This window comes from Hippoglossus hippoglossus, chromosome 11 (genome assembly GCF_009819705.1).
Source record: "Hippoglossus hippoglossus isolate fHipHip1 chromosome 11, fHipHip1.pri, whole genome shotgun sequence".
Classification (NCBI taxonomy): Eukaryota; Metazoa; Chordata; class Actinopteri; order Pleuronectiformes; family Pleuronectidae; genus Hippoglossus; species Hippoglossus hippoglossus.
In genome coordinates, this window is record NC_047161.1 from 12285044 (window position 1) to 12310043 (window position 25000).

General features: G+C 43.8%; 2 protein-coding genes across 14 annotated transcripts in view; one reads left to right on the forward strand and one right to left on the reverse strand.

Moving 5' to 3' along the window:
• LOC117770897 (cytoplasmic dynein 1 intermediate chain 1) overlaps positions 1-11808 on the forward strand; it is a 57757-nt gene extending 45949 nt beyond the window's left edge. For 9 of the 10 annotated variants that reach the window (XM_034600732.1, XM_034600734.1, XM_034600730.1 and 6 more), the window contains exons 16-18: positions 3840-3980; positions 8346-8471; positions 11065-11514. In XM_034600732.1, coding sequence (XP_034456623.1) covers positions 3840-3980; positions 8346-8471; positions 11065-11175 — 378 coding nt within the window. In that variant the 3' untranslated portion in view covers positions 11176-11514. Of the gene's footprint in view, positions 1-3839; positions 3981-8345; positions 8472-11064 lie in introns of all 10 variants that reach the window. The other variant, XM_034600726.1, reaches the window with a different exon arrangement.
• A 295-nt stretch (positions 11809-12103) lies between these two features.
• The window catches only part of LOC117770896 (calcium-binding mitochondrial carrier protein Aralar2), a 49215-nt gene continuing 36318 nt past the window's right edge, over positions 12104-25000 (reverse strand). For all 4 annotated transcript variants that reach the window (XM_034600723.1, XM_034600722.1, XM_034600724.1 and 1 more), the window contains 5 exons: positions 23028-23168; positions 18879-19017; positions 14802-14960; positions 13888-13978; positions 12104-12995 (listed from right to left, as the gene is read on the reverse strand). In XM_034600723.1, coding sequence (XP_034456614.1) covers positions 12794-12995; positions 13888-13978; positions 14802-14960; positions 18879-19017; positions 23028-23168 — 732 coding nt within the window. In that variant the 3' untranslated portion in view covers positions 12104-12793. The remainder of the gene's footprint in view (positions 12996-13887; positions 13979-14801; positions 14961-18878; positions 19018-23027; positions 23169-25000) is intronic.

Sequence of the window (25000 nt, forward strand, 5' to 3'; positions counted from 1 at the left end):
GGATGGAAAGAAATCAGTAGAATTGTTGTTTAAATTGTCATTTACTTACTTGTCGAGTGCCTGGAAGGGTGCGTTTGATTTATTGTTCCCATCTCTGCCAAATTTGTGGACAGCCACACTATTCAAGAAGGACAGAAATCAACAACAACAACAATATAAATAGTTTGATGATGTAAAAATGTAACTAACTAATTTCTTTTTAACCCTCAGTGTTGAAATTCAGGCTTGTTATGATTATTAAATGATGAAATTATGGGAAAATAAAGAGTAATTTTCATTTTCTGGCTGCCGGACTCGTGGAAATAAACAAGGTGCCAGTAATGCTCTGATCTAGTGGCCAAGTGGGCCAGTGGTGAGAAAGAAGCTGCCACTGGACACTGTACAGTTTTCATACTTGGCTGTGACAGGCAGCAAAGATGAATTTTCTGCCTTTGCTTTGCATGCAGTTGCGCCATAAGTCATGTGCGAAGGGTCCCGTGACACATATTAAAACATTTCTGTGGATTTTCATTAGAGGAGCGTGTTATTATTCAGGATCTGGGAATTCCCTTTCCTTTGAGGGGCACCGCAGGAATGCGTCTGTCTCTTATCCCACATAACCCATGTTTGTATGTGGCCAGGCGGAATACCTGCGTGTATGTACAGTATGTGCGTGTGTATGTGTAAACACAGACACACCGCACACGCCTCACGTACACCTTGAGCAAGCTGCCGTTGCTTACCTAAGATTCCCTCGAGGTTTGCCTTCAACCCACCAATCACAGCGATCCCCAACTGCTGTAACACACACACACACACACGCTCGCTGTGGATTCACACACAAGCGTTTGCCCCCGCAGTTCAAAAAGGCCGTCGCACAGAAGTCTGCTGATGTTTTTACACTCAGCGGTGCAAATACTGTGGTTAGTAAAAACATTTGGAGTCAGCCAGAGTGTGAAGACGTCGTGACAGCCGGGAGTGGGGGCTCATAATTGTGCAGAACTTGAACCGTCTTGCTCTCTTGACCCTCAAACCAGCGTCTGCGAAGTGATTGGACGGAGCATAATCATTCCACACTCGAGTTAATTGAATGGCTGCGTCACTGTCGGTTCAGGTGATTGTTTATGAGCGTGGATAATCGTTTCAGACGAGCGTGTGTAGATCCTTTGGGAAAAGAGGTGTGTTTGTAAGTCAAAGCTTCAGAAACGTTTTATCACAATTTCTAATTCTAGGACAACGTCTCAGTCCTCACAGTGTGTGGTTATTAAATCTGCTACGAAGCTAACGCGGTGCCTGTGACGCACATGCAGCTGAGACGGTTCCACTCCTGCTGCTCCTGCAGACGAGAGGTGGTTTGGAACCTTCTGGAAAAACGAGTGATGAGAGGTTTTCTGTCACACTCACAACCTCTGTAACGTTTGGAATTTAGAGAGAGCAAAAACGTATGTGTTAAAGATTGTTGCACTGGATTCCAAACCTTTTAATTAAGTAAAAGTACAAATAAACATTTCTACTTGAGTAAAAGTATTTGCTTTTAAATTTACTTACAGTATTAAAAGTAAAAGTATTTACCAAGTATTGCCTATTTCCTAATTCACAACATTATTAACTGTGCTTACTGTTTGATTTAATATAAAAATAGCACAGACTGTTATATATGTCTAATGTTTCCTGCCCGCTCTGATTGGATCAGTGGATCAATTTCCTTCTTGTTATTGATTACATTTGTAAAAATGTAGTGGAGTAGAAAGTTCATATATTTGCTGATATACGTGTAAAGTACCTGAAAATAAATCTAATTAAGTACAGATACATGAAGAATGTACCTAAGTACAGTATTGAAGTAAATGTGCCTCACCCTAGTGCTGGATTGTAATTTATTTATTTATAGTTTGTAATTGAAACATTTTTTGCATCAATATCCTGAGAATGAACACTTCACCGACCTTGAGACGTGGCGGACCAATCAAACGTCATGTCAACAAATCGCCATCCTACTTTGATGGTGACGACCAGTTTCCTGTGCATCAGCGATGGTTTTCCAGTTCAAACGAGCCAGAAAATCGCCGGCTTCACAGCTCAGGGAAGATAATTACAAGCAGTTACTTCACACGCGGCGCCACAAGGATTAAACTCCTTCATTTTGAGATTAACTTTAAGACTTGTTGCTGCAGATTATTTACCTAAATCACGTCATTTAAGAACGGTAGATTATGGACAGATGACAGTAAAACAGTAGTTTACATTTTGAGCAGTCGGTGGAAAGGAAGAGGGCGTTATTCACCTTATGTAAACTCCTACGTTATCTATTATTTTGACTTAAAACCGAGCACTGACGCATTTCACATCTTTAGCTCGAAATGACACACAGAAGGAAGGTAGACTATCAAAATAAACGGCTGTTTAACGGATAACAAGTTGACGTGAAACACTGTGGAGTCAGAGGAGCGAAGTCAAACTGAAATGGGACTAAAACAAGGGGAGAGTGAAGTGTGTGTGTGTGTGTGTGGGGGGGGGGGGGGTTGACATAAACAGAGATCACTCAGCTGATCGAATGTAGAGACATTAGGGTGGAGAAAAATGACCTCTGGTGTCACCTCGTCAGCTGGAAAACAGGTTCAATCGAGGCTTGAAATTGGCATGGCTCTGTTTGTGTGTGTGTGTGTGTGTGTGTGTGTGTGTGTGCGTGCGTGCGTGTGCGTGCGTGCGTGCAGCACTACCTATCTGCAGGTCTCTCAGACCTTCGGAACAACCGCGGAGCGAGAGAGCAAAGGTGAAGGAGGAAAAAAAAAGAAAGAGAGAGACAACATTCCTTCATTTGCTTTTCCAGCCAACCTGTCTCCTGTCCTCCACCCCTCCCTCTCTACCTGTCAGGAATGCAGTTAGTGAGCCTGTGGAATCCTAACAGTGGGTCTGAGGGATGGGGATGCACACGCACACAGACACACACACGACACACACACACACATATGCATATTGGGCTGTTTTCCCATTATAAATAATAATGTGAACATCATTTTAAAACACTTACTCTAATATGTTCCATAACCTCGGATCTTGAGATAAATTGACCAAATAATTAATATTAATGAAATATTTTAATTTCCTTTGAGTTTATATATATATATATATATTTATTTTTTTTATCATCCTCCTGTTTTTGGTCTCCATAACTTCAGACTGATAAATTGTCTAGATTAATATAATCGGCCGACATCATATTATCACACATCACTATTAGTGTTTCTTTTTGCCAATGGGTAATAAAAAGTTAGAGTTAGTCCAGAGATCACTGACAAGTGTATTTTCTAATTCTTTTAAAAATTGATATTGGTATTGACCTAAAAAAATGCAGTGTTGGTCGGGCCATACACGCACACACGCACACGCACACGCACACACACACACACACACACATCCTTTTCGTAGAGCCCCTTCCTCCATGTCCATTGTCCACCCCTCCTTTTCCTCCCGTTTCCCATCTCTTCCCATCCCTCCCTCTCTCTCTCTCTCTCTCCCTCCCTCCCTCTCTCAGACAGCTGTTGTGTTGAGGTTACAGTACACCTTGTGGAGGGGCCCTCCCTTTCATCTCTCCCAGCGGTTTTATGGCGCTGTGTGAATGTGCGAGGCTTTTTAATTAGGCTCTGCACCCAGACAGGCCCCAAGGCTGAGGCAGCGCCACTCTGTCTGAAGCTCGCTCACTCCCTCGCTCCATTCCTTCCTTCTCTCTCCTTCTCTCTCTCGCTCTGTCTTTCTTTTCTTTCTAGTGTGCCACCTACTGTAATCCTCAATTCTCTCTATTTTCCTCTCCACTGCTTGTTATCTTACACAGATTATAACTTCTTTTTTCTCTGTTTCAGCAAAACAAGCCTCTGTACTCGTTTGAGGACAACGCAGACTACGTGTATGATGTCATGTGGTCACCTGTGCACCCCGCCATCTTCGCCGCCGTGGATGGCATGGGTCGCTTGGACCTGTGGAACCTCAACAATGACACTGAGGTAGGTGTAGGTGTGTGTGTGAGTGTACCTGTGGTTGGCTATTGGTCATTATGAGTGTTTTGTTTTTGTGAGTTGATGTGTGTGTGTGTGTGTGTGTGTGTGTGTGTGTGTGTGTGTGTGTTTGGCGTCCTCAGGGCCTGTTACTGGGCCTCAGCCCCGAACCGCACAACCAAACACCCTCCCATTAGCCCCACCCCCCGCCACCAACCCTTCCACATCCCTTCCTCCACACATACACACACACACACACGATATTCAAGATTCCCCTGTGGGCGTTTCCCACAGACCTCGCTTTAAATCACGCTCTGTGACAGCTCCTCATCCCGGCTCCCAGCCAATCCTGCGAACATTCCTGCAACCTCTGTCCAACGTTCAGGCAACCTCAGGACCCTACCTCCCCCGTCCCATCGTCCCTCCCTCACTGCGTCCCATCAGTGAAGCGCACAGATGTGCAGGAGACCACGAGCCCCAGCCCTCAGTCCGCAGTCCCAGGCTGGAGATGGAAATAATCAAAGGAGAAAGTTCAGGACAGAGGTTGAGAACCTCAGAGCTGTGGGGCAACATTTATTTTAAGATGAGAGCCTTTATGGTCAGTAAATAACAGATCATCGTATTCTTCAGTTTGTGTGGAGGATGTTAAATAGTAAATAAAAACATAAATAAAACATATCAACACTCTATCTGAGATCAGATACCATGTAAAAAAATCCTGACCCATACTGCATTCCTCCACTAGGTTTTGTAGATCCGTCCTGTAGTGTTTGCATAAACTGCGTGAAACATACAAACCAACAAGCAAAAAGGACAGGGTGAAGGTGAGGGGCAAAATAAAGGTGTCTGATTTTATTCAAAATAAATAAAACCTTTTTTGTGAGGACTGATTTATTCAAGTAAACACGGATTCACTCTGTCCACTATTAGACAGGATTAAGTCTTTGATTTAACTTCTAGAAATCATGTCTCCTTTTGTAGTGTATTGATTTAAAGCATGAGCTTTAAAGGGGACATAGCATGCCCATTTTACCACAAGTTGATATGGTTCCTTGGGGTCTTAATGAAATGTCTGTAACATACTTTGGTCAAAATACCACAAGGATCATATAAAACAGCTCCTTTTTACCCTGTATAAAACAGCCCTCCACAGAGTGACCTGTTTTGAGTGCCTGTTCCTTTAAATGCTAATGAGCCAGCTCCCCCCTCCCCCCTCTCCCCCCATGATTTTAAACGATATAAATTACATATTTTATATGATATAAATTATCAAATATGCATCCCATACTTTGTATTCCCCTTCTGTTGTCCTGGAGTTTTAATTTTCCCAATCACATAATTAAATGTCCCCCTCTGCCCATCCACTACAAGCACACAAGCAGCCAGACAGAGAGAGAAAGAGAGGTGGGGGGGGGGGGGGGGGGGGGCTATGAAGACCATCATTTACCCCGAACCCCGACATTCAACGGGTACAACAACAAGCAGAGAAAGCAGAATCGCGGGCTGACCTTATATATACAGTCTATGGGGCTGACCAGCGGAGAAATGCTCGTCCCGTGTGAACAGCCAGGCGGCTGCGTGCTGGAGAACGGCGCTGCGCTGCCTCGCTGCGGCGCTTCCGCGTCCGTTGTACCCCGGCGTAACTACTGTAACCCGGCGTACAGTAGAGCTGAACACTGCGGAAGTCTTCCACACAGCTGGCAGTGTGGAAGACCGCTGCGAGGCAGCGCAGCGCCGTTCTCAAGCGCGCAGCCGCCTGGCTGTTCACACGGGACGAGCATTTCTCCGCTGGTCAGCCCGCGATTCACTCACATGTGGCATTTGTCTGGATCGTTGGGACTGGGAGGCTGCAGCAGTTGCTCGGGAGCGACCGCTCGCTCTCATGTAGGGAGACTTCCAGTTCCTTGTTACGACACAAAACCCAGGAAGCGCAATCGAGTCGCTCAAGCATGACGTTTCTGACTTAGAGGAACTATAACAAAACGCGCGAGTGTTTTTTTCCCAGAGTTTTTGGGTTGGTAGACATGCCAGATACCCACATTAACCTGTAGAAGCACTAACAAAGTGGAATTTGCATGCTATGTCCCCTTTAAACACTTTATTGGCCAAGGATAGATGAGTAGATCAAAAACTCGAATTGAGTCTTGAAACATATTTCTCTGATCTAAATGCAGTGAAAGGAAAAGTTTCTGTCTTGTATTTTATTTTTTATTTTAACAAACAGATACATGATTGTGTTGATTAAAGAAAATAAGACAGATCTTGCTAGTTTTCCCCCTTATTTTCAGTCTTTATGCTAAGCTAAGCTAAGCAGCTTCACATGTAACCACACGAACATGAATGTGAACTCAGTCGTCTCTCGACTCTCAGCAGGAGCGCAGATATAATGAACAGCTCAAAATGTCGAACTGTTCCTTTAAGAGGAAAAGTTGCATTACAGTGAAGATTCAGCCGTGAGTCTGTGAACGACACTTTACTCCAACTCTCGTGGAGGAGGAGGAGGTACCAGACCTTTGATCACTCAGGTAAAAGTAGGGATAAAAGCATCCTCCATCCCCCTCCGCTCTTGGTTTCCATGGAGACAACACCCAAGGTACCTTCAGCCCTAATACACGTCTGCATCTCTACACATGTTCTCCTCCCTCTCTCACAGATGCTCTTTTGCTCTCGCTCGCCTCATGCTCCCGCAGCCCCCTTCGCACTGTACACAAATTGATCAGCGGAGATTTTGAGGGTGAAATCACTTCCATTGTCTCGTCTAATCTCTTTTCTTCTTGTTTTAACCCCATCGCGCTCAGTCGCTGATCCCATCACCAGCGCTGTGTCGTCCCTCTGTGCCACAGATGGCAATTTTCCCATGCTTCCCTCAACAGCGGCCTTTTCACTGACAGAGGAAGAGTTCATTATCCACGGCCTAACTCGGCTAACAATGCGCTTTATGAGAAACATTTGCTCAGACACACACAGACACACACACACAAACGGATGTACCAAACACACACGCACACACATAAACATAAACACACATCCAGTCACACACAGGCAGTCTAATAGCAACAGACTTCCATTGTTGACATCATATTAAAAACACACAGTCATAATGACATTAACGGAGCAGTGCAGCGCGCCTGGTTCTCATTTCCACCAACACACACTCACGATAACACACACACACACACACGCACGCACAGGCAATACACATACAGTAGGGATCCATTGGAGCGGAGCAGTGGAAGCTAGCAGACTAATGGCAGCCAGTCTGTGGTTAGCGCTGCTTTAAATACGCAGGAGCTCGGCGTGTGAGGCGAGCTGATGCCAGGGCCTCTGTCTCCACTGGTGACATGTGTCAGACTCGCCTGCCACATGTCAGGAACAGTTTATGGAAACGCTGCAGATGGCTTTAGGTTTTTCAAGGTGCAACACGAGCGCCGCTGTTTACTGAAAAGAGCTCCGGGCTCGGCCACAACAGCAAACACGAAGCCAGTTATTATGTTCCATACAGTAAATATAGTCGCGCGTTGAAGGAGAAGTTGTGAATTTGACGGCCATGTTTGTTTGACTTCTGCCCTTTTTTAGGTCGTAAATTTGTTCTGTCAGTTACACTGTAATAGAATCATTTCCCAACAAACTTAAAGGAGAATAGTTTAAACAACATTTAGGTCATTAAATAAAAAGTCACTGGGACTGAGACATGTAAGTGTAGATGGGTTTTTTTTCCCAGTGCATTTTGCTTGGGGGAGGTGGTTGTTTTTAGATGCAACTGTTTTGAAACTAACCCACAAATTCACTCATTCACTCTTGGCAAACTGCAGAGATCATAAATAAAATCTAAAATACCAAACATACTGGACGAGCAGCTGTAAACAAGAAGAGAAAACTACAGCCGGGACAGCGGCTGCCTGCAGGGGGCAGACTGGAGCTGACATCGCTTTGAGTTGTTGGGAAATTTCATAACGGTTTATGCGCCTTCAGAAAGATTCACACAGTGTTTACACTTATTTACTTAAGTGACGTTACACAGTGTGATGCAGCTTATGAAAGTGAAGAAAGAATATACTTAACTTATACTTGTAATAACCACTCAATACTTGTAATAACCACAACCCTAACTTAATGTTGATATCTAAATACCACAGTATTTAAGGCCCCCACCAAATTGAGATGATTCAAGCATATACTATATAAAAAAATCTATGTACATTTCTCACGATCACTTGCTCCATGTTGATCATCTGTGAATCAATCTGAAGCAGGAGTAAAATTGATGAGATTTTCTAATCTTACAACCTCCCCAGTTTTCAACACGTTCATGTATATTGTGCAGTTTTGTCCATGACATGTTTTGATTGAGATATTTTCTGTTTGTTGAACCAGGTACCGACAGCTAGTGTGACCATTGAAGGCGCGTCGGCCCTCAACAGGGTCCGCTGGGCCTCAGGAGGGAGGGAGGTGGCTGTGGGCGACTCAGAGGGACGAGTGTGGATCTACGATACTGGAGAGGTACAGATGATGATGATGATGATGATGATGATGATGATGATAACCATGAACACTTATTAAATTCACCGTAAAGCAGAAACATACCTATGTCTCTTAGCAGAATCTTTTTATGGTATCCAAAAAAAGAGCAGGGTGAGCGCTCCTTGCTTTAAAGGTATAGATTAATCATTTCAGAATAATAAGTGTGACATTTGAAATAGTGCTGAACTCACAATTAAACATTTTAAATCCTGGGTGCATGAGTGAAGTACAGAGATCACAATTTATTGTAGTTTCAGTAGAATGAAAGATTTTAGTCGCTGAAATTGGAATTCGTGTTCTCGCTAAACAGTTACATCTCCTCCCCTTCTCCTGATTTTACCAAAATAAAGTATGAGAAACATGCAGCGAATAGAGAAATCATGTACGTTACAGTGACTGAATCAGGTTTTTATATATTCCTGCACTTGCTGAGTTTACATAACACGAACTGTACTTAAGTGTTTTCATGTATATGTGGTCGACTGCGTTTGTTGAACCACGTGAACTGAAAGAGTAGAAATAAGTGCATTTTTAACTGCAAAACCTCCACATGCACCACAACCAACCATTTTAGGTCTTGTCGGCCTGTATGTTTACCCAACTGACAGCATTGCCATGGACGTATGGGATTTTTTTTCCCTCTCTCTGTAAAACAGCCTCCACATGACTTTGCCATCACCACAAAGGCGGCCAACCTCCCTGCCGGAGCCCGTTACGCTCTCTCATGGTCGGAGGGCTCTGGTTAGGATCCCCATGTGAGGGGAACGTCGGCCTAGCCGCTCGGCTAATTTTAGTTTCTTGGAGAGAGGCTCAGCTGAGCCGGTGGCCTCCACGCTGGGTGGATGGTAGCGGAGAGTCAGAAGTGAAGCGGGGTTGAAAGGTTTTATGGCTCCAAAAGAGGGCGTGTGTTTGTGGCGGTGGCGATGGGGGTATTTTCTTCACTGCTAACCCCCGCTACGGAGCTAAAACTAGGAACAGCGTGTGCGAGAAAAAAAAAAAGAGATGCCTGCAATTCCATCCAGGAAAATTTAAAATACATACTTTTATTTCAGTATTATTTACTCAGTACACATTAGATTTAGGTCGTTTATGAGGTGGGAGCAGGAGTGTTTTGATTAGACCTTGGGCTTCAGATCAGATCAGGGTCGTCTGATGACATGAAAATGTTCCGGACCTGCAGCGTTTCTTTCACATTGGAGCCTCTGGTCTGTTAAAACGCTGCTGGTGCTGACGTCGCTCAGGCACCGTGCAGACCATGTTCTGGCAGAGCCCCCTGCTGCGGTCGGCCCAGCTCTGTGGGGGGTTGGAGGGGAGTGGGAGGGAGTGTGGGGGGGGTTCCAAAATGGCTGCCTCCTCCCTCCTCCTGGTTCCTGTTTAATTACAGCCTGGCCGTGCAGAGCGGTTGCAGACAGCCTGGGTGGCGGCCGCGGCTTCTGTCCCACTCCCTCTGACTCCCATAGCGCTCGGCTCCAGCGAGAGACACTTAGAGCAACGACGCTCAGTCTGACAAGTCCTTCATTAGCGCTTTGGTCTCTGCAGCTCAGACTGTTCAGCCATGCTAGCAGCTCGGCTCCAGGGATGGTGGTGTCGCTCTGTGGAGCCTCACCACCGATGCCAAACTCTGCACAGCAGTTAATGACACTAAGCAGTAAGATTTTACAAGTCTGGGAAATGATCATAGCGTCAACTAGTTTCTCTGTTGTTAAAGTTACAAAATCATCAACCAGGAATGTGCATTTGCATGAGTTTGACTGGACACATTGCATTGTGGGAGGAGTGGAGTCTGGTACAGCCCTCACATTATTGTTGATATCCATTTATTGTCTCCTGTGACATTAATAACTAGAATGTGACTCAGTAGCATTTCTCCACCAAGACCCACCAGTCCTCTTGTGAAATTTTAATTCACTAGATCCAGATGTTTATTTGGATCTGCACCAAAAATTATATTCTGGAAAATCTGAAAATGTCAGAAACTAAATGTTAAAGAAAATTATTTAAAAACTATTCCTAGATCCGGCCCTTTGTCCCTATCGATGTCCCATCTTTCTACCAAGTTTCATATAGATATAAAGTCTTTGCGTTATCCTGCTGATAAACAGACTGAATAACTAGAAAGGCACAACATTTACAAGAACATAATCTTTTATTTGGATCTGCCCCCAAATTGAACACACTCAAATACCTTCTTTTTTTTAATCAACATCCATAAATTATTCTCTGGGAAACAAAGAGGATGTTGAATAACATCTTGCATCTTTAAGAGAAAAAATCCTGGATCCTTCCCCTGATCGAGATCCAAACCAAAATTTGGTGGATTCCTCCCTGATCCGTTCTGCACCCTTCCAGTTTTGTGGGAATCCTTCTTCTAGTTTTTGTTTAATCTTGCTGATAAACGAACAAACATAACCTCCTTGGCATCATGAATAAAACCGTCTTCTTAGCATCTTCAGTGGTGATTCTCTGACAACAAGCAGTGACAGTGGTTCTATAACCAAACAATCATCCAGGTGTGATGTTTGCATCCAGTGCTTGATGCCACTTACCTGTGTTCCTGTGCTGCTTCTTCCAGCTGTCCGTGGCCCACCCAGATGACTGGGGCCGCTTCGCCCGCACCCTGATGGAGATCCGGGCCAACCGGGCCGACGGCGAGGAGGAGGGTCCTGTGGAGCTGGCTTCATAGGAGAGCACTCAGACCAAAGCGCAGCCAATCAGAGACCCGGTGTGCTTCTCTTGGTGTCACTGTAGCATGTGCTTCTCACTCCGTTTTATCATGTTTCTCCACCTTTGTGTTCATGTTCCCGTCCGCTGTATTGTTGCATTTGCTCTCCTGTAAATGCAAACTGTCTCTAATGGGTAAACTGTTGATCTCCACACTTATTTATTCGTTTGACGACTCAATGTGATGTGTGGCTTGAGGCCGGTGAGCCTGCAGTATTTACGAAGTGGCCGTCTTATAGCCTTACGGAGATGTGTGTACTGTAACGACGCTTTGCACTAAAATAAAGCAGGGTCCATAGACTAGTCATGTATTGTTTACAAAATGTCACGTTCACGTTCTGTTGTTCTTCTCTCTCTCTCTCTCTCTGTATCGAGCCTGCATGCGACACATTCCTGAAATATTCCAGTTAGCGTGGAGGCGTTTTCACGCGTTGTGGCTGCTTTGTGTCAGAAACGGAATCGCGTGTGGTTCGAGCACTTTTTTCTCTTTTGTTCTGATTGAGACGTAAATTCTGTGACGGTTGACAAAAGGTGCAGTGTGTTGTAACGCAGAGTGCTCGCTGTGAATGTTCACCATTAAAGCAAAGCTGAGGTACTCATGTCTTTCTTTCGAATCATAAAAGATGAACAACGTATTTCCACCTCCTCCCACTATCCAGAAACAAAGCCAAAATATCCCTGGTGCGAACGCCATCTTGGGGCGATGATGTCATTTGGAGACGGATTCTGCCCATCTTGTCCCATCCACTAACTGGGTTTATGACCTATACTGGAACCAGCCAACAGGGGGCGATCAAGGCACTTTGGCTTCACTTTTTGGAGCCATCATGTCGTCCGTCTTTATAAACGGTCCAAGGCTCAAACAACGTGAATGAAAACACCGGCACATGTTCAGTTTACCAATATAAGTTTGTCTTTACTCACATGTTGCTGCCATACATACAGTAAGGCACGTTTATTATTACTCACCATATGTAACTCTACTTTCTCTGCACAGTTTGAGATACTCCTGACACACTCCAGAGGTGCAGATGGTGCCAGCTCTCTCGCTCTCTCTCTCTCTCTGATATTTACACATCTGTACACGTTTAGACCTGAAACCAAACATCTCACAACAGTAAACATTGTGTACATTACACTGTCTTTACATTCAAGTACTTTTTGGTAAAATTCTTCAAGATACATCGGATCAAATGTGCAACTCAGGACCAGAAGAGCCGTATAGATATGAAAATATGTCTCTGGATATCTCGTATATACACAAGTGCCACATGTATGACTAAATGTGTTTTTAGCTATGTGATCGTATGAGGAATGTGCTTTTGTGTGGAAAGCAACAACAGGAAGACACTGGAAAAAGCTGCAACTGTTTGTAGTTGTTGATACTGTTGTCCAAAGCAGTTAAGTTATATTTAAACTATATATATATACAGTATATTTAACATCTATCAATTTAGATATATATTTGTGAGAAAACGATAAATAACTTTAAATTAGTAACTTAAAATACTATGAACAAAATATGTGAGTCCTCTCTTTCACTCCCCCCCCCCAATCATTGACTGACAAAGTGAGCAAACTCAAGGGGCATTTGCTGCTTCTGCTGCTGCTTCTGCTTCTGCTGCTGCTGCCGCCACCGTGTAGCGTGGGAGATGGAGTCCAAACTTGCTTTCAATGCCAGCGAACGTGGCCACGGCCAACCTGAAGCCTCCGATGTGGTCAGGGTTGGGCGCCGGCAGGCTGATCCGAGACTTCGGGGTGGGCTCCAGGCCAGCCGGCTTTCTGCGGTGGGGAGTGAGGAGGTGGGGTAGAGGGGTGCGGAGGAAGAAGCCAGGGGAACAGTGAAACAGGCAATGAGTAAAAACTGTTCCAACAACATACGTCCAAGAGGTAATTTGAACCAAACAGGCGAAAGTGAGTCTACAGACGGGAGTTTTATTGTCGTTATTATTAAATCTCAAATTACATTGATCCCATTAAATAAATGTCTTAATAGAAAATCAAAAGTGGAAGATTTGTCCCTTCGAGCTGTAGTGAATTCTCTGAATGTTCTGATCCGCTGCCAACATGTCACGGACACATGAAGTCGCCCCAAACCGCTGCACTGAATATTCACTGGATCTGCAGTTGATTTGGTTTCACTCTGAGGCTTCTGGGAGAAACAGGCAGCTTCATGTAAAAGCAATGAGCCGTCCAGCCCGTACATGCGTGTGCAGCCCAGCTGTCTGTTAATGGGAGCATTTTCTTTGTCATTATTTTGAGAAGTGCACCGCCTCTTGTTCCCCCACCGCTCCTCTTAAACTGGAGAGAACCGGAGAATTATTCCTGAGAGTGACCTATTTCCAGGAGGAGAAGGAGCTTGTTTCAGTCCCAGAAGTGGCAAGAGCACATGCACAAGTCAAATGGGAGCTGTCGGCCCTGATCACGGGGCGGTAAAAACCCAAATTTGAGAAAATTGTCACATCCAGAGTCTCTGAGTGAGGGCTTCGGTCTGTCAGCTCATGTGCTCGGAAATTATTTTTGGTCTCGTGGCATTTCTTTTTCCCCTGGCGAGAGAGAGAGGAGGGGAGGCCGCCACCGACCGCAGAGAAGAACCCTGCTGCTCAAGGAGGTTTAATAACCAGATGAACTGATGAACATGTCGTGTGAGTGAAGCAGAGAGAGAGAGACTCACTGTCCGCCGAAGTCGATGTAGAGCCAGCGCTGCAGGAGCTCATAGGTCACCAGAGTCACTCCGAACTGAGGCGAGGACCGACACACTCGGGCTGCCGGAGCAAGTGAGAGACGACTTGAATCAAGTTCACATCGTAATCTACACAAGTACATGATCGAGGGCTCAGTTTCACAAGTGGCCAAATTAAATCAGAGGCTCTTCAACCAAATTAAATATATATATATATATATATATATATATATATTTAAATATTGAATTATTTTCTTCATTTTCAGTATTTACATTTAAATAAGTTAACCAGATGAATTATGATTCAACTGGTTATTGCACTTACCATAATAATGGTATTATAAAACATTAGATTGTGCTAACGACTCTAACAGGATAAGCAGGATAGACTGTTGGTTGGATGGATGATGGATAGTTCACCCCTCTCACACGGGATGACAAAGCACTACTATTCATTACTGATTTAAAAACTAATGCAACTTAACATTATTAACACTTAAATAAAACCAAACAAAAAACAACATCAGGTACAAGGTTAAATGTTTTTCTATAGACCTTGACTAAATTTCGTGGGAATCAGTTTTCCGTAATCCTGTTAACAAACAAACAAACAAACAAACAAACAAACAAACGCAGATGAAAACATAACCTCGTCGGCGGAGGTAATGATATTTTTGTGAAATAAAATCGCGGCTTTATCTTGGACTGATGTTCAATCCTCGCATCTTTTTAGAAGAATATTACCCATAAATATACAGATAACATCTTTCCTTCTTTCCGAATAAGTTAGAAAAGTGTTTAAAGAAAAAATATTTAAAGAGATTCTAGTGAGAAAATCTGGAACTAAAACTTTAAAAGTCCCATTCACTGCAGCTCCTCTTTTTGACTTCTTGAATGTACTGTACCTCCAGCTCCTTTCCAGAAAGCGCGGGGCCCCTCTTCTCGGAGGATCTTCCAGAAGCAGTCCACCAGGCCGCTGTAGGTGGTCTGACCGGCACGTGCCGCCACCTGTAGCCTGGTCTTGATCACATCGGCGGGGGTCACCAGAGAGGCCGCGGGCATGCCTGGAAAGAAACAAAAATACAAGAGCTGTTGAGTCGCGTGATTTTTTTTTTTTCTTTTCTTAACAGTCGCATGTGTTTGATTCTAAATAGAGCACATATTTAAAATCAGCCCCAACCAAATGAGATGATTTGTGTGAAGCAGCCATCAGCGACTGGCTGAGATCTTGCACATCGTCCTAACAGCGTCTGATAGAGTGGTTTCACCGTCCTTTGTTCCCTCTTTTAAAACACCTAATCTTCCAGCTTGACCGTCTTGCTGCAAGTCGGCTGCATACATACACTGTACACAAGTGGGGGCCAATTTCCATCAGTTCACCATCAACCAATCCATATCACCAGCAGGGCCATTATTTAATCTCTTCCTTTTTCCTTCCTCTCCTCCCTCTCCCACCCTTCTTACAGCTGTTTGAAAGGGGCCAGACAATGGACGGTAATGACGGCAATGCACACTGTGCCACACGCACCACCGAAAGTGACTGGCTGACTAAACCCCCACCCCCGACCCCACACCACCACACACACACTAACACACACACACACACACTCCAGCCACTTCAGCCATGAATGTGCTCAATCATTGATGGCTTGGTCATTACCATCAACTGCCCTCTTGACAATTTGCACTGACTTCTTGGTATTTGTAACGGCAAAACGAGCTATTCAGCGAGCCTGATCAACTCAGCGCTAGGTTGCACCCAGAGGAGACTGACCACCTGCCCTGAACTGAGCAGAGGAGACAAGAGGAGACGGGAGGAGAGGAGACGAGAGGAGACGAGGACATGTGGAGCAGAACTATTAATGGAAACAAATGATCGGAAGATGTAGAAACTCTGACCTTATTGAAAATTGCAAATTTGAACTGCAGAATAATGGCAGAGTGGTGAACTTCATTAAAACCCAATAATTCTGTCTTTATAACTGATGTAAGGACTTTGTGTTGTTACTGGATCCTTAAACCTCAATCACTGAACATGTAGAACAAAGTAATTTCCTTGGATGAATTTATGAGTATTTCCTTAAAAATCAATCTGCAGATTATTTACTCCTCTTAATCTTTTGATTTATAGAAGCTACTACCTACGATCATAAACTTGCTTTACAATCTGTACAGCGCACAACAGCTTCTACATTAGAGGAGGGATTTCATTTATAGATGCCATGTGTCCAGAAACAGACAGAATTTTGTTTTTGTTTTTAGGTGACAATATCACTACATCAGAATCTATGTGTGCATGCTAGCCAGTCATCCTTCATGTTCCCGCTTTTAACTTGTAAAAACTTTGCTCCATAGCACCTCTGGTGGTGAAAAGGTGCCTTTAAAGGTCCAGTGTGTAAGATTTAGGTGAAAGGGATCTATTGGCAGAAATTGAATATAAAATAATACTAATGATGTTTTCACTAGTGTATAATCATCTAAATGGTACGTATTGTTCTTTTCTTTACCCTAGAATGGGCTCTTTATATTTAAATACTTTATATTTACATCTGGAGCGGGTCCTCTCTACGGAGGCCGCCATGTTTTTTGCCCAAACTGGACAAACTAAACACGTTTTGATTTTTTTGACAACTGAAGGCTACCACAGGTTCTCTTTCATGTTTGGAAGGGGAGGGTGAGGTGAGGGGTGTTCAGCTGCAACATTCAACTTCACCACTAGATGTTACTAAATTCTACACACTGAACCTTAAACATTGACAGAAAATTGAGGATCAAAATGTTTGGCAATTTTGCTTGAAAAGTAATGTTTGAACGATCATAAAAAAAAAATATTACTTTAATCTAGTTAAAATAATGGGTTGACCAAAATAGAAGAAATCATTCTCATCTATATTCATTCTTCAGTCTTCCTCAGAACCCACAGATAATACGACCAAAAGCTCCCCCCCCCCCACTACTCACATTCGCCAATAAAGAGCTAATGCCACTCGGAGATGTCCAACACTGTTCTTCACAGAGCAGAGTAATGCCTCGCTAAATAATGCTGTGCAAACTGAGCGTGTAATTCAATTTCCTGCGCTGCCTGTAAAAGACTAATTGCCAGAATGCTGCAACCGCTGATAAATATATACGTGACAGAGGGATGATAAACGTGTCGCAGCAACGAAAAAAATAAAGAAATCATGAGGCTCCTTGCTGCTCGGAGTCTCTGGGCCATGGCTGCCAGTCCTGTGGTGAGAAACCGGAGTAAAAATGGAGGAGGGACGCTGGATTTATGAGTTTTTCCGTGTTGTGCCGTGCGCCTTTGCGTCAAGAGGCGAGTGCTGCTGACACATCTCGGAGGACTCAAAACAAATATTGAGTCTTTCATGCAAATGTTGTAAAGCTTCTTGACTTGGCCAGAGAGCATTGAGCTGTTATAAGTGTTTTCTTAAGGATAAATCCAATATTAAGACTCGGCTTTGGATGGATCATATTTTCATGCAGGGGATAAAGTTGTTAAGTCATTGGATGTTTTGGTCTCCTTGCTCACGGCACCAAACTAAAGCTTACACAGATCGGACTGTACACATGCATGCAGTGTGAACATGTATAAAGTATGCACGAGCATGTTTGTGCAGGGGTGTGTTCTTTCTTTACATGCGTGTGTGTATGTGCATGTACAATATATTAGGGTTGGAAAGCCTCCCTGCCGGCCTGCTTGGCAAGCATGTGAGGCGCTTCCCTGCAGCGGAGCTCCGAAGCCCCAGTCCCCAATCACCGAGCAGCGCTCTAATTAGCAGCTACCGCCATGGAGCCTGCGGTCAGAGGCTGCCTGGCTTTCAAACTCCGGGCTCCGCTACTGTTACTGCAGGCGTGTGGAGGTCTGAGGAGAAAGCACAGGGGGACCTGCTTTGCAGACTTTGCACACAACTTGTCAGCGCCAGAGATTTTATTTAATTAAGTTCGAGGCTCTGCACATTGTGTCAGCGACTGGAGCTGACTTTTGTGGCTCAATGTGGATTTTCAGATATATATAAAAATAATGTCATGGGGACACTCTACAAGGCAAAGTTATTGAAATGAAATTATATAGACTCTAAACCAGCTACAGAGAATAGCATTGTCAAACAACTGCACTTGGCATCATGAGATATTTTAAAACAACCAGCAATATTTTCTCTCCTCATTCTAATACTGTTTGATTATCGATGCTCTTTTTTCCACAGATTTTAAATCTATTTTCCACACTACAGAGAGTCCAGGGAGTGCTGTGCCACTTCAACTGAGACGGTGACTCTCAGTGAGAAAATGAATGTTACTCATCGTAGAAACATCACATTTTATAATAACATAGATTGTATTCCATTTAGGCAAAACATGATCCATCTCATAGAGTCAGTAACAGCCCAAGTGCATCTATTTTCCTCATGGACAAAGAGAAGTCATCCTACAATTTGATATTATTGTCTTAATCTGACAAAGCCATAAATATTTTCAAACTGTTTCAGGTTCGATGCTACCTGCAAGAATCAAATTATAATTAGTATATGCTCCTATAGCCTCCTTGCATAGAACAGCCTGTAGTACAGAAATGTATTATGTTTACTTGTCGTTCCGGGTCTAAAGATTACCAGAATAAAAAACAAGGAATATTTACTTTTAATATTTTAAAAGAAAAAACACAGTGAGTAATTTTCCTGCTTTCATTTCTTCTTATTATTGTGTGTACTCACAATTATGTGTTCATACATAAACTGTGTGTACATACATATGCAAAAACTACTGAACTGATTTCCATAATGTTTTGTGGAGGAGGAAAAAGCCTATGAAGTTTGTAAGTGGATCTTGTAAACAGGCGAATCCAGGAAATCTTTTAACGTGGTGAGTTGGGGTGGTAGCCTGGGAGGAGCTCTCTGACCACCTCTTTTTAAGGATAGCATGAATTTGCCCGTCCCTTTGCCAGCTAGCGTGGAGCGGCAGTGAAGATGAAAGCTTTTTACCTGCCAGAGCTCCAGCAAACAGCATCTTGGCTGGCCCTATCCTCCCGTCCTCCTCAGTGAGGTAGGCCTTGAGGTGAGCGTAAGAGGGGAAGTAGATGGCCGAGAAGGGGATGTCCCTCAGAAAACAGGCCTTGGAACCCTGGAGACAGAGAAGCAGAGGTATATCAGGCCATTTTATTTGATTTAGAGGTGAAGTCTCAAAAAACAAAGCAGAGAAACAGTCATGGAGCTCAGGGGATTCAAAACCTTGATTCTGGCTCTGGGCTCTGAAGTTGTTTATTTTTCTAATGTGAAACATCGACATCAGAAACCAGATATTCAAGCATTGACTATTTCCAAAAGGCTGCTGGATGGATCTTATATAACAGAGTGACATATTGACCAGAACATGCAACAGAAATCACGTCTCTCCATAAGCAAACACTGAGTGTCCTCAGCTGCAGGTGAGGAGGGACAGGAGACGGCTCCGAAAGCAGAGCAGACAGGAAAAGAGTGTGAAAAGCAGAGGAAGACAGACTGGCTGACGAAGATGGCTCCTCGTCTGCCACAGTAAACAACACTATATCATCAAGCCTATTGAGTTTCCTGCTGTATTTCAAGCCTGTTGGCGCGCTGCCACCGTCTTGATACAGCGACTACAGTCAACAGAAAGCGTTTAATGAGCTGGGCAGGGTCTCGTTTTGGACAGGCTTCATTTAACTCCTAAGGATAATCCTTTGGTCCCTCTGTGTACACACACACACACACAGAGAGAGAGAGAGAGGATTGGCAGATACCTGGGCTATCTCTTTCTCTTTCTCTCTCTCTCTCTCCACTGGCACTTCTTGTCTGCCTGTCCCTCCTGCTCACTGACTGGGGCCCGAGCAGCTGCTGAAAGCTGGGAGATTCTATCGAGGTGGGACAGACGAGCAAGCATCACAGCGACTGAGACTAGAGGCACTTGCAGAGCAGCTCCATAGAGTATTGGAAGATGAAATTATTTTGTTGAGTAAGAATCTGCAATGTTCTTCTACATGCAAGTGAACTTCATGTACGCTGAATTTTAAACATCATCTGGATCCATATTTGTACAATGACAGTTTCCACCCTGCAAGGAATGGTGGCGCTAGTGCGTTAGCCACCCTACCATCCGGTAGCTCCACCAGCAGAGGGTGAGCGTCAGGATAATTACCCTGACAAAGGCAGCTCTGTGCCTGGGTGCAGCCCCTCCGGAGCCAGCCCGTCTGGGGCTTGCAGGCTGGAGCTCGTCTCCTCCCCACCTCCCCGCCACCACCAACACCGCTACTGCTTTCTCAATGCACTTTGTCTCCTCTCTGCACATAGACCGGCAGATGAATGCAACGAAGCGTGTGCATGAGCGTGCACGCACTGACACACACACACACACACTCCTACATAGTCATAAATAGCTGTGAGTGAGCCCACAAACACACCGACACAGGAACAGGTAGGCAGGTAGACGGAGACAAGAGGAGGCTCCACATTCTTTTACAGCCTCGTTAACAGAAGCAGGAGCTTTACATGGAATTTGTCTGTGCTGACCAGTGGACATGTTAACACAACCCACACAGATACACCAGGAAAAAACAATCAATCGATAAGTGTTCAATGTCAAAATCAACAAACAGACTATTCAAATTGAAGTCCTGAGTAAGGACGGCTTCATTGAAAAACTTTTTACTTCTTGGAAATTTGACAAAACAAGTGTCATCACCTAACTTAAAGCAAAACGGGTCAAATTAACACAACCGCAGGTACGAGTGTGACATTTTCACAGTTGATTGTGTTTACAATCGGAGCAGAATCTCTCCTGCCAAGTTCCATCAGCACTTATTTTTGTAATTTAATTAGACGTGCTCGGTTTCACCCTGAGGGCTGACGTCTAGCCCGTTAAGCCGCTAATATTAGTGGTAGCCACTGATTCCTACAGCTCTTCGGTCTTAAGTGGTACAAATACTTTTTTTAAACACTGTGGCTGTGCACCGCACTGGTAAAAACAGACCGATGTTAGGAGTCATAATATTTATGAGGGAAATTATTATGAAAATACCGGAAATAGGCTTTAAAAACGCGACAACACAACAATATTGCCATATTAGTTTGACACTGTAATCTTTCACGCTTGCTTTACTATGTGCTGGTGCATAATATCACACAGGCCTAATATGTTCAAACAGTGCACTGTAATTTTTATCCCTGTGCCATTGAAAAATACCAATTATGGCAATTAAGGTTAAATACAGCTTTTAGCATAAATTGTGCCTTTTCTCGTTCTTGAAGAGAAGACCGCGTGGAACTGTTGATTTAAATGATGGCTGATATGGGGTAAGGTAATATGTTTAATTGTGCAATAGTTACAAAAGAAATCACATATGATTTAGTCACAACAGCAATGAGAAATAATGGAGTGTTGTAAAGTTGATAAAAATACAATAGAATGGATACTGGACATCTAGATTTGATATGCTGATTAATGTAACTTGAATTTATTGTTATATAGAATAAATATATAATATTATATATATATATATATAATAACAATCTGTGCTTCTAAGCTTTCATTTAAAGAAAAAAACTGGGGCTCTCCAGAGTACAGGGTAATTTCATCTATCATTATTTTGGTCAATGTTCAATATCCTCTCACTGACATTTCACATCTTATATTCTAACTGCTGATACATCATCAAGCAGCGGACCAGGGGCGAGCCTTCTCCATAGCTGCCCTCTCTCTTAGGAACTCTCTCTCCAAGCTAATAAGAAACTGCACTGATTTCGTCGGTTGTGGCTCAGGAGGTAGAGCTGGTTGTCCACTAACCAGAAAGTCTGTGATTAGATACCAGTCCGTGTTGCAAAGTGCCCTGGGGCAAAACACTGAACCGCAATTTCCTCCTAATGGCTGTTCAGGCTGTGTGCGTGATGTAGAGAAAGTACCACACATAGAGGCACGGAATGAATGTGTGTGAATGGGTGAATGGCTATTGTAATAATTATTATCATTATTATTATTAGTAGTAGTAGTAGTAGTAGTATTTTGTTTTCTGGGACAGGAATAAAATGCTCCCAAATTAGTTGAAATACATGAAGAAGTGTGTTTGTCTGTGTTGAGGCCAACATGCTGCTCATCCATTTAAACCAGTGTATATTTAATAATTTTCAATAACACATCAGAGCACCTGACAGGATCCTAAATGTCCACCTGACACAGCTCAGCCGTGTCAGCTAATCTGTGTAAATTTCATTTAGCAATTTAAATATTTGACCCTAGGAACTAGAACAGAACTAAAGAGAGCTCATACAACCCGTCCCGTTAAATTCAACAGTCAATCAACTCCAGGAAAATGGTGACCCAATCTCACAATGTTAAAGAAAGTGAAAACATTTGGTTCCTCCCTGACCCGTATACTACATCCACTCACCGAGTTTCCTGAAAATCCGTTCAGTTGTTTTCTACAGGCAGCTGTGGGAGCCATGACTGAGTAGCACACACTACAGGGGAATCCTACAACAGTTAGTGGCCAAAGTTGAACTAAAGTGAACACTGAGCTCCAAAACATGTGTGTGTACAGTGGGATTCTGGGATTCTTGACGGGCGGCAACTGCTGTGGCAGTGACAAAACATTTTTCAGGGCACTTTCAGTCTGTGAACGACTGTGACAGCAGAGTGATGACAGAAAATAGGGTATTCCATTTAGGAACATGGAGTCCCTTTCCCTCTGCGACCCAACAGTTATAATTTTACAACAGAGAAAATTGCAGGAATAGTTTATTTTGTGCATCTCTGAATTGCCCCAATTACATAACTCTACTCTCTGATTTCACAAGGACGTAAGCAAAAAATCTCAAGCACAGCAGAAAATAAGGTGGACAAAGGTACAACGGTCCAAAATTGTATATAAAATTGTTTGATTTAAAATCCAGCTGAACACACAGCATCATAGACTCTCTCTAACTTCCCCGTTATTGAATAACAGTTTAAAAAAATACATGTAATTTGATGCATCCAGATCACACCAAACTAAATCGCACGTTCCAGTCCTGTAGGTATACGTGGATCAGACATAGGGTCAAACAGCCAGCGGATATTACAACACTGCCCCAGTTGCTTTGTGTGTGTGATGATCTTTACGTGACCTGAACAATGTTTCCCACCTTGTAAAGTCCGAAAAAGCCGAGGTCCCTGATGACGGACAGGGCCCTGACCCTTGGCCCCGTGGTGATCTCTCCTGCCACCTGCAGACGAATCTTCACTATCTCCAGAGGGTTGGTGAAGATCACCTGAGAGCCTCCGGCCTGAAGGAACACAAAGACAAAAAGAAAGAACTCAACAGAATGAAGGATTGGATAACGATGAACTCTCTGCTGCAAATTACACCCACTTTGAATGTTAATATTGTCTTTTGTATTTCAATGTGACATTTGGTGCTTTCCACTAAAAATTAGTGTTTTTTTTCATCCACATTAAAAAAACATTATGACACCATCAGGAGAGAAACAGTTTCTGTTACCGAGCTTGTACACAATGGCAGCGAGTGATGTAATTTAACAATAGTGCTGCCTCAGCAACCAGCTGCAGAACAAACATGTGGAGAGGAGGAGAGTCCAGGAGTGTGCCGGGAAATCCAGCTGATGCAGCCGGGTCTGTCAGCTGTTTGTCTTCCTCACCCGGACCCAGCGGGGACTCTCCCACTTCCCCTTTGCCTCTCTAACCTCTCACTTTGGGCCCTTGTGCAAACCTGTACTTGTGGAGGGAGGGCAACAAGACTGCAGCAAGTTCAGGCCGGTTTGTTCGCCTTGCAGGTCGGCAGAGCTTTTAAGTATAAGAGGGAGCTGCTGTGGTAGAGCTGAGGCGAGACAACTGGTTTAATGACGGCATTTACAGAATGCTTCTATAGATACTGAGAGATGTTTAAGCCGATTGTTGTTTTTTTATTTATTTGCAAAGTTAACTTCTTCCAACTCCTTTACCGTCACTGTTTGTCTCTTTCTGTTCCTCTTGTTGCCGTTTAACCATTGTCCCTCTCTCTCTCTCCCCGTCACTTTCATTCTTTGACCTCTGCTCAAACAATCTCCCTGATCTTTTCTAATATTGTCTCTCTCCCGCTGCGGTTGCTAGTGGTTACTGTAGCTGCACACTGAAGGGCGGAACATCGCAATTAGATAGCAATCGGTTGCCATGGCGCCACTTCTGTCTTAAATAGGCCTAGTCTGTTTGTTGTTGTTTCTCTCCTTTTCTCCCCCCTCCTTTACTCGGCCCTTTATGAATGATGGATTGTGCTTGTTGCCTCTTGCCTTTCGGCGAAGGCATCAGAGAGGAGAAGGAGAAGGGAGAGGCAGAGATCATAATCGTCTCATTGAAGGTGTGTGCAGCCGCTTTTTTTTCTGCAGCTGAGAGTGTAGTGGGCTACAGCTTTCCTTCCAGATCCAGGCACAGGCAGTGAATAGCAGGAGGGCTTCTGCTCTGAAGCTGCTTCATCTCACAGCTAACCCTTTATGACTTGTTTTATGGAAATAACCTAGCTGATTACATGCTGCCTAATAGCGTGAGCATTAAGAGGCTATTGGCTCCAGCCACTAGCAGTGTTGTCTTATTCAATTGGATTGTAATGAGACTGGAGATGGAGATGTTGTTAACTCAAGGACCACAAACAACAACATTGTTCAGACAGATGAGGCGACAATTAGGCGTGACAACAAGAGATAAGAGGGGAGTGACAAAGCAGGGCTTTTCTTTGTGCACGTCACCGTCCTGTGTTACGACTGTGGAAAATAACTTAGAATGTCCAGTGCAGGGGCCGGAGATGATTAGAACAGAGAGAATCAAACGAATAAACAGAAAGAGAGCTAATGAGAGAGGGAAAGATAGTGAGACAGAAACAGAGAGAGGAGTAGTCAAAACAAGAGAAGTGAGGGAAGGTCGAGGTTGAGGCAGAGAGGTTGAGGGTTGTGATTATGGAGCGATAGCGTTGGCGGATTCCCAGGTAATTACAAGGCAAAGTGAACCTTAGAAACCTGGGACGTCAGCACCTTATACATGCATCACAGCTCCTGGCCATTTGTGTGTGCGTGTACTAGTTTTTGTTACCTCTTTAGGACCTTTTCCAATATAATTACTGACCTTGTCC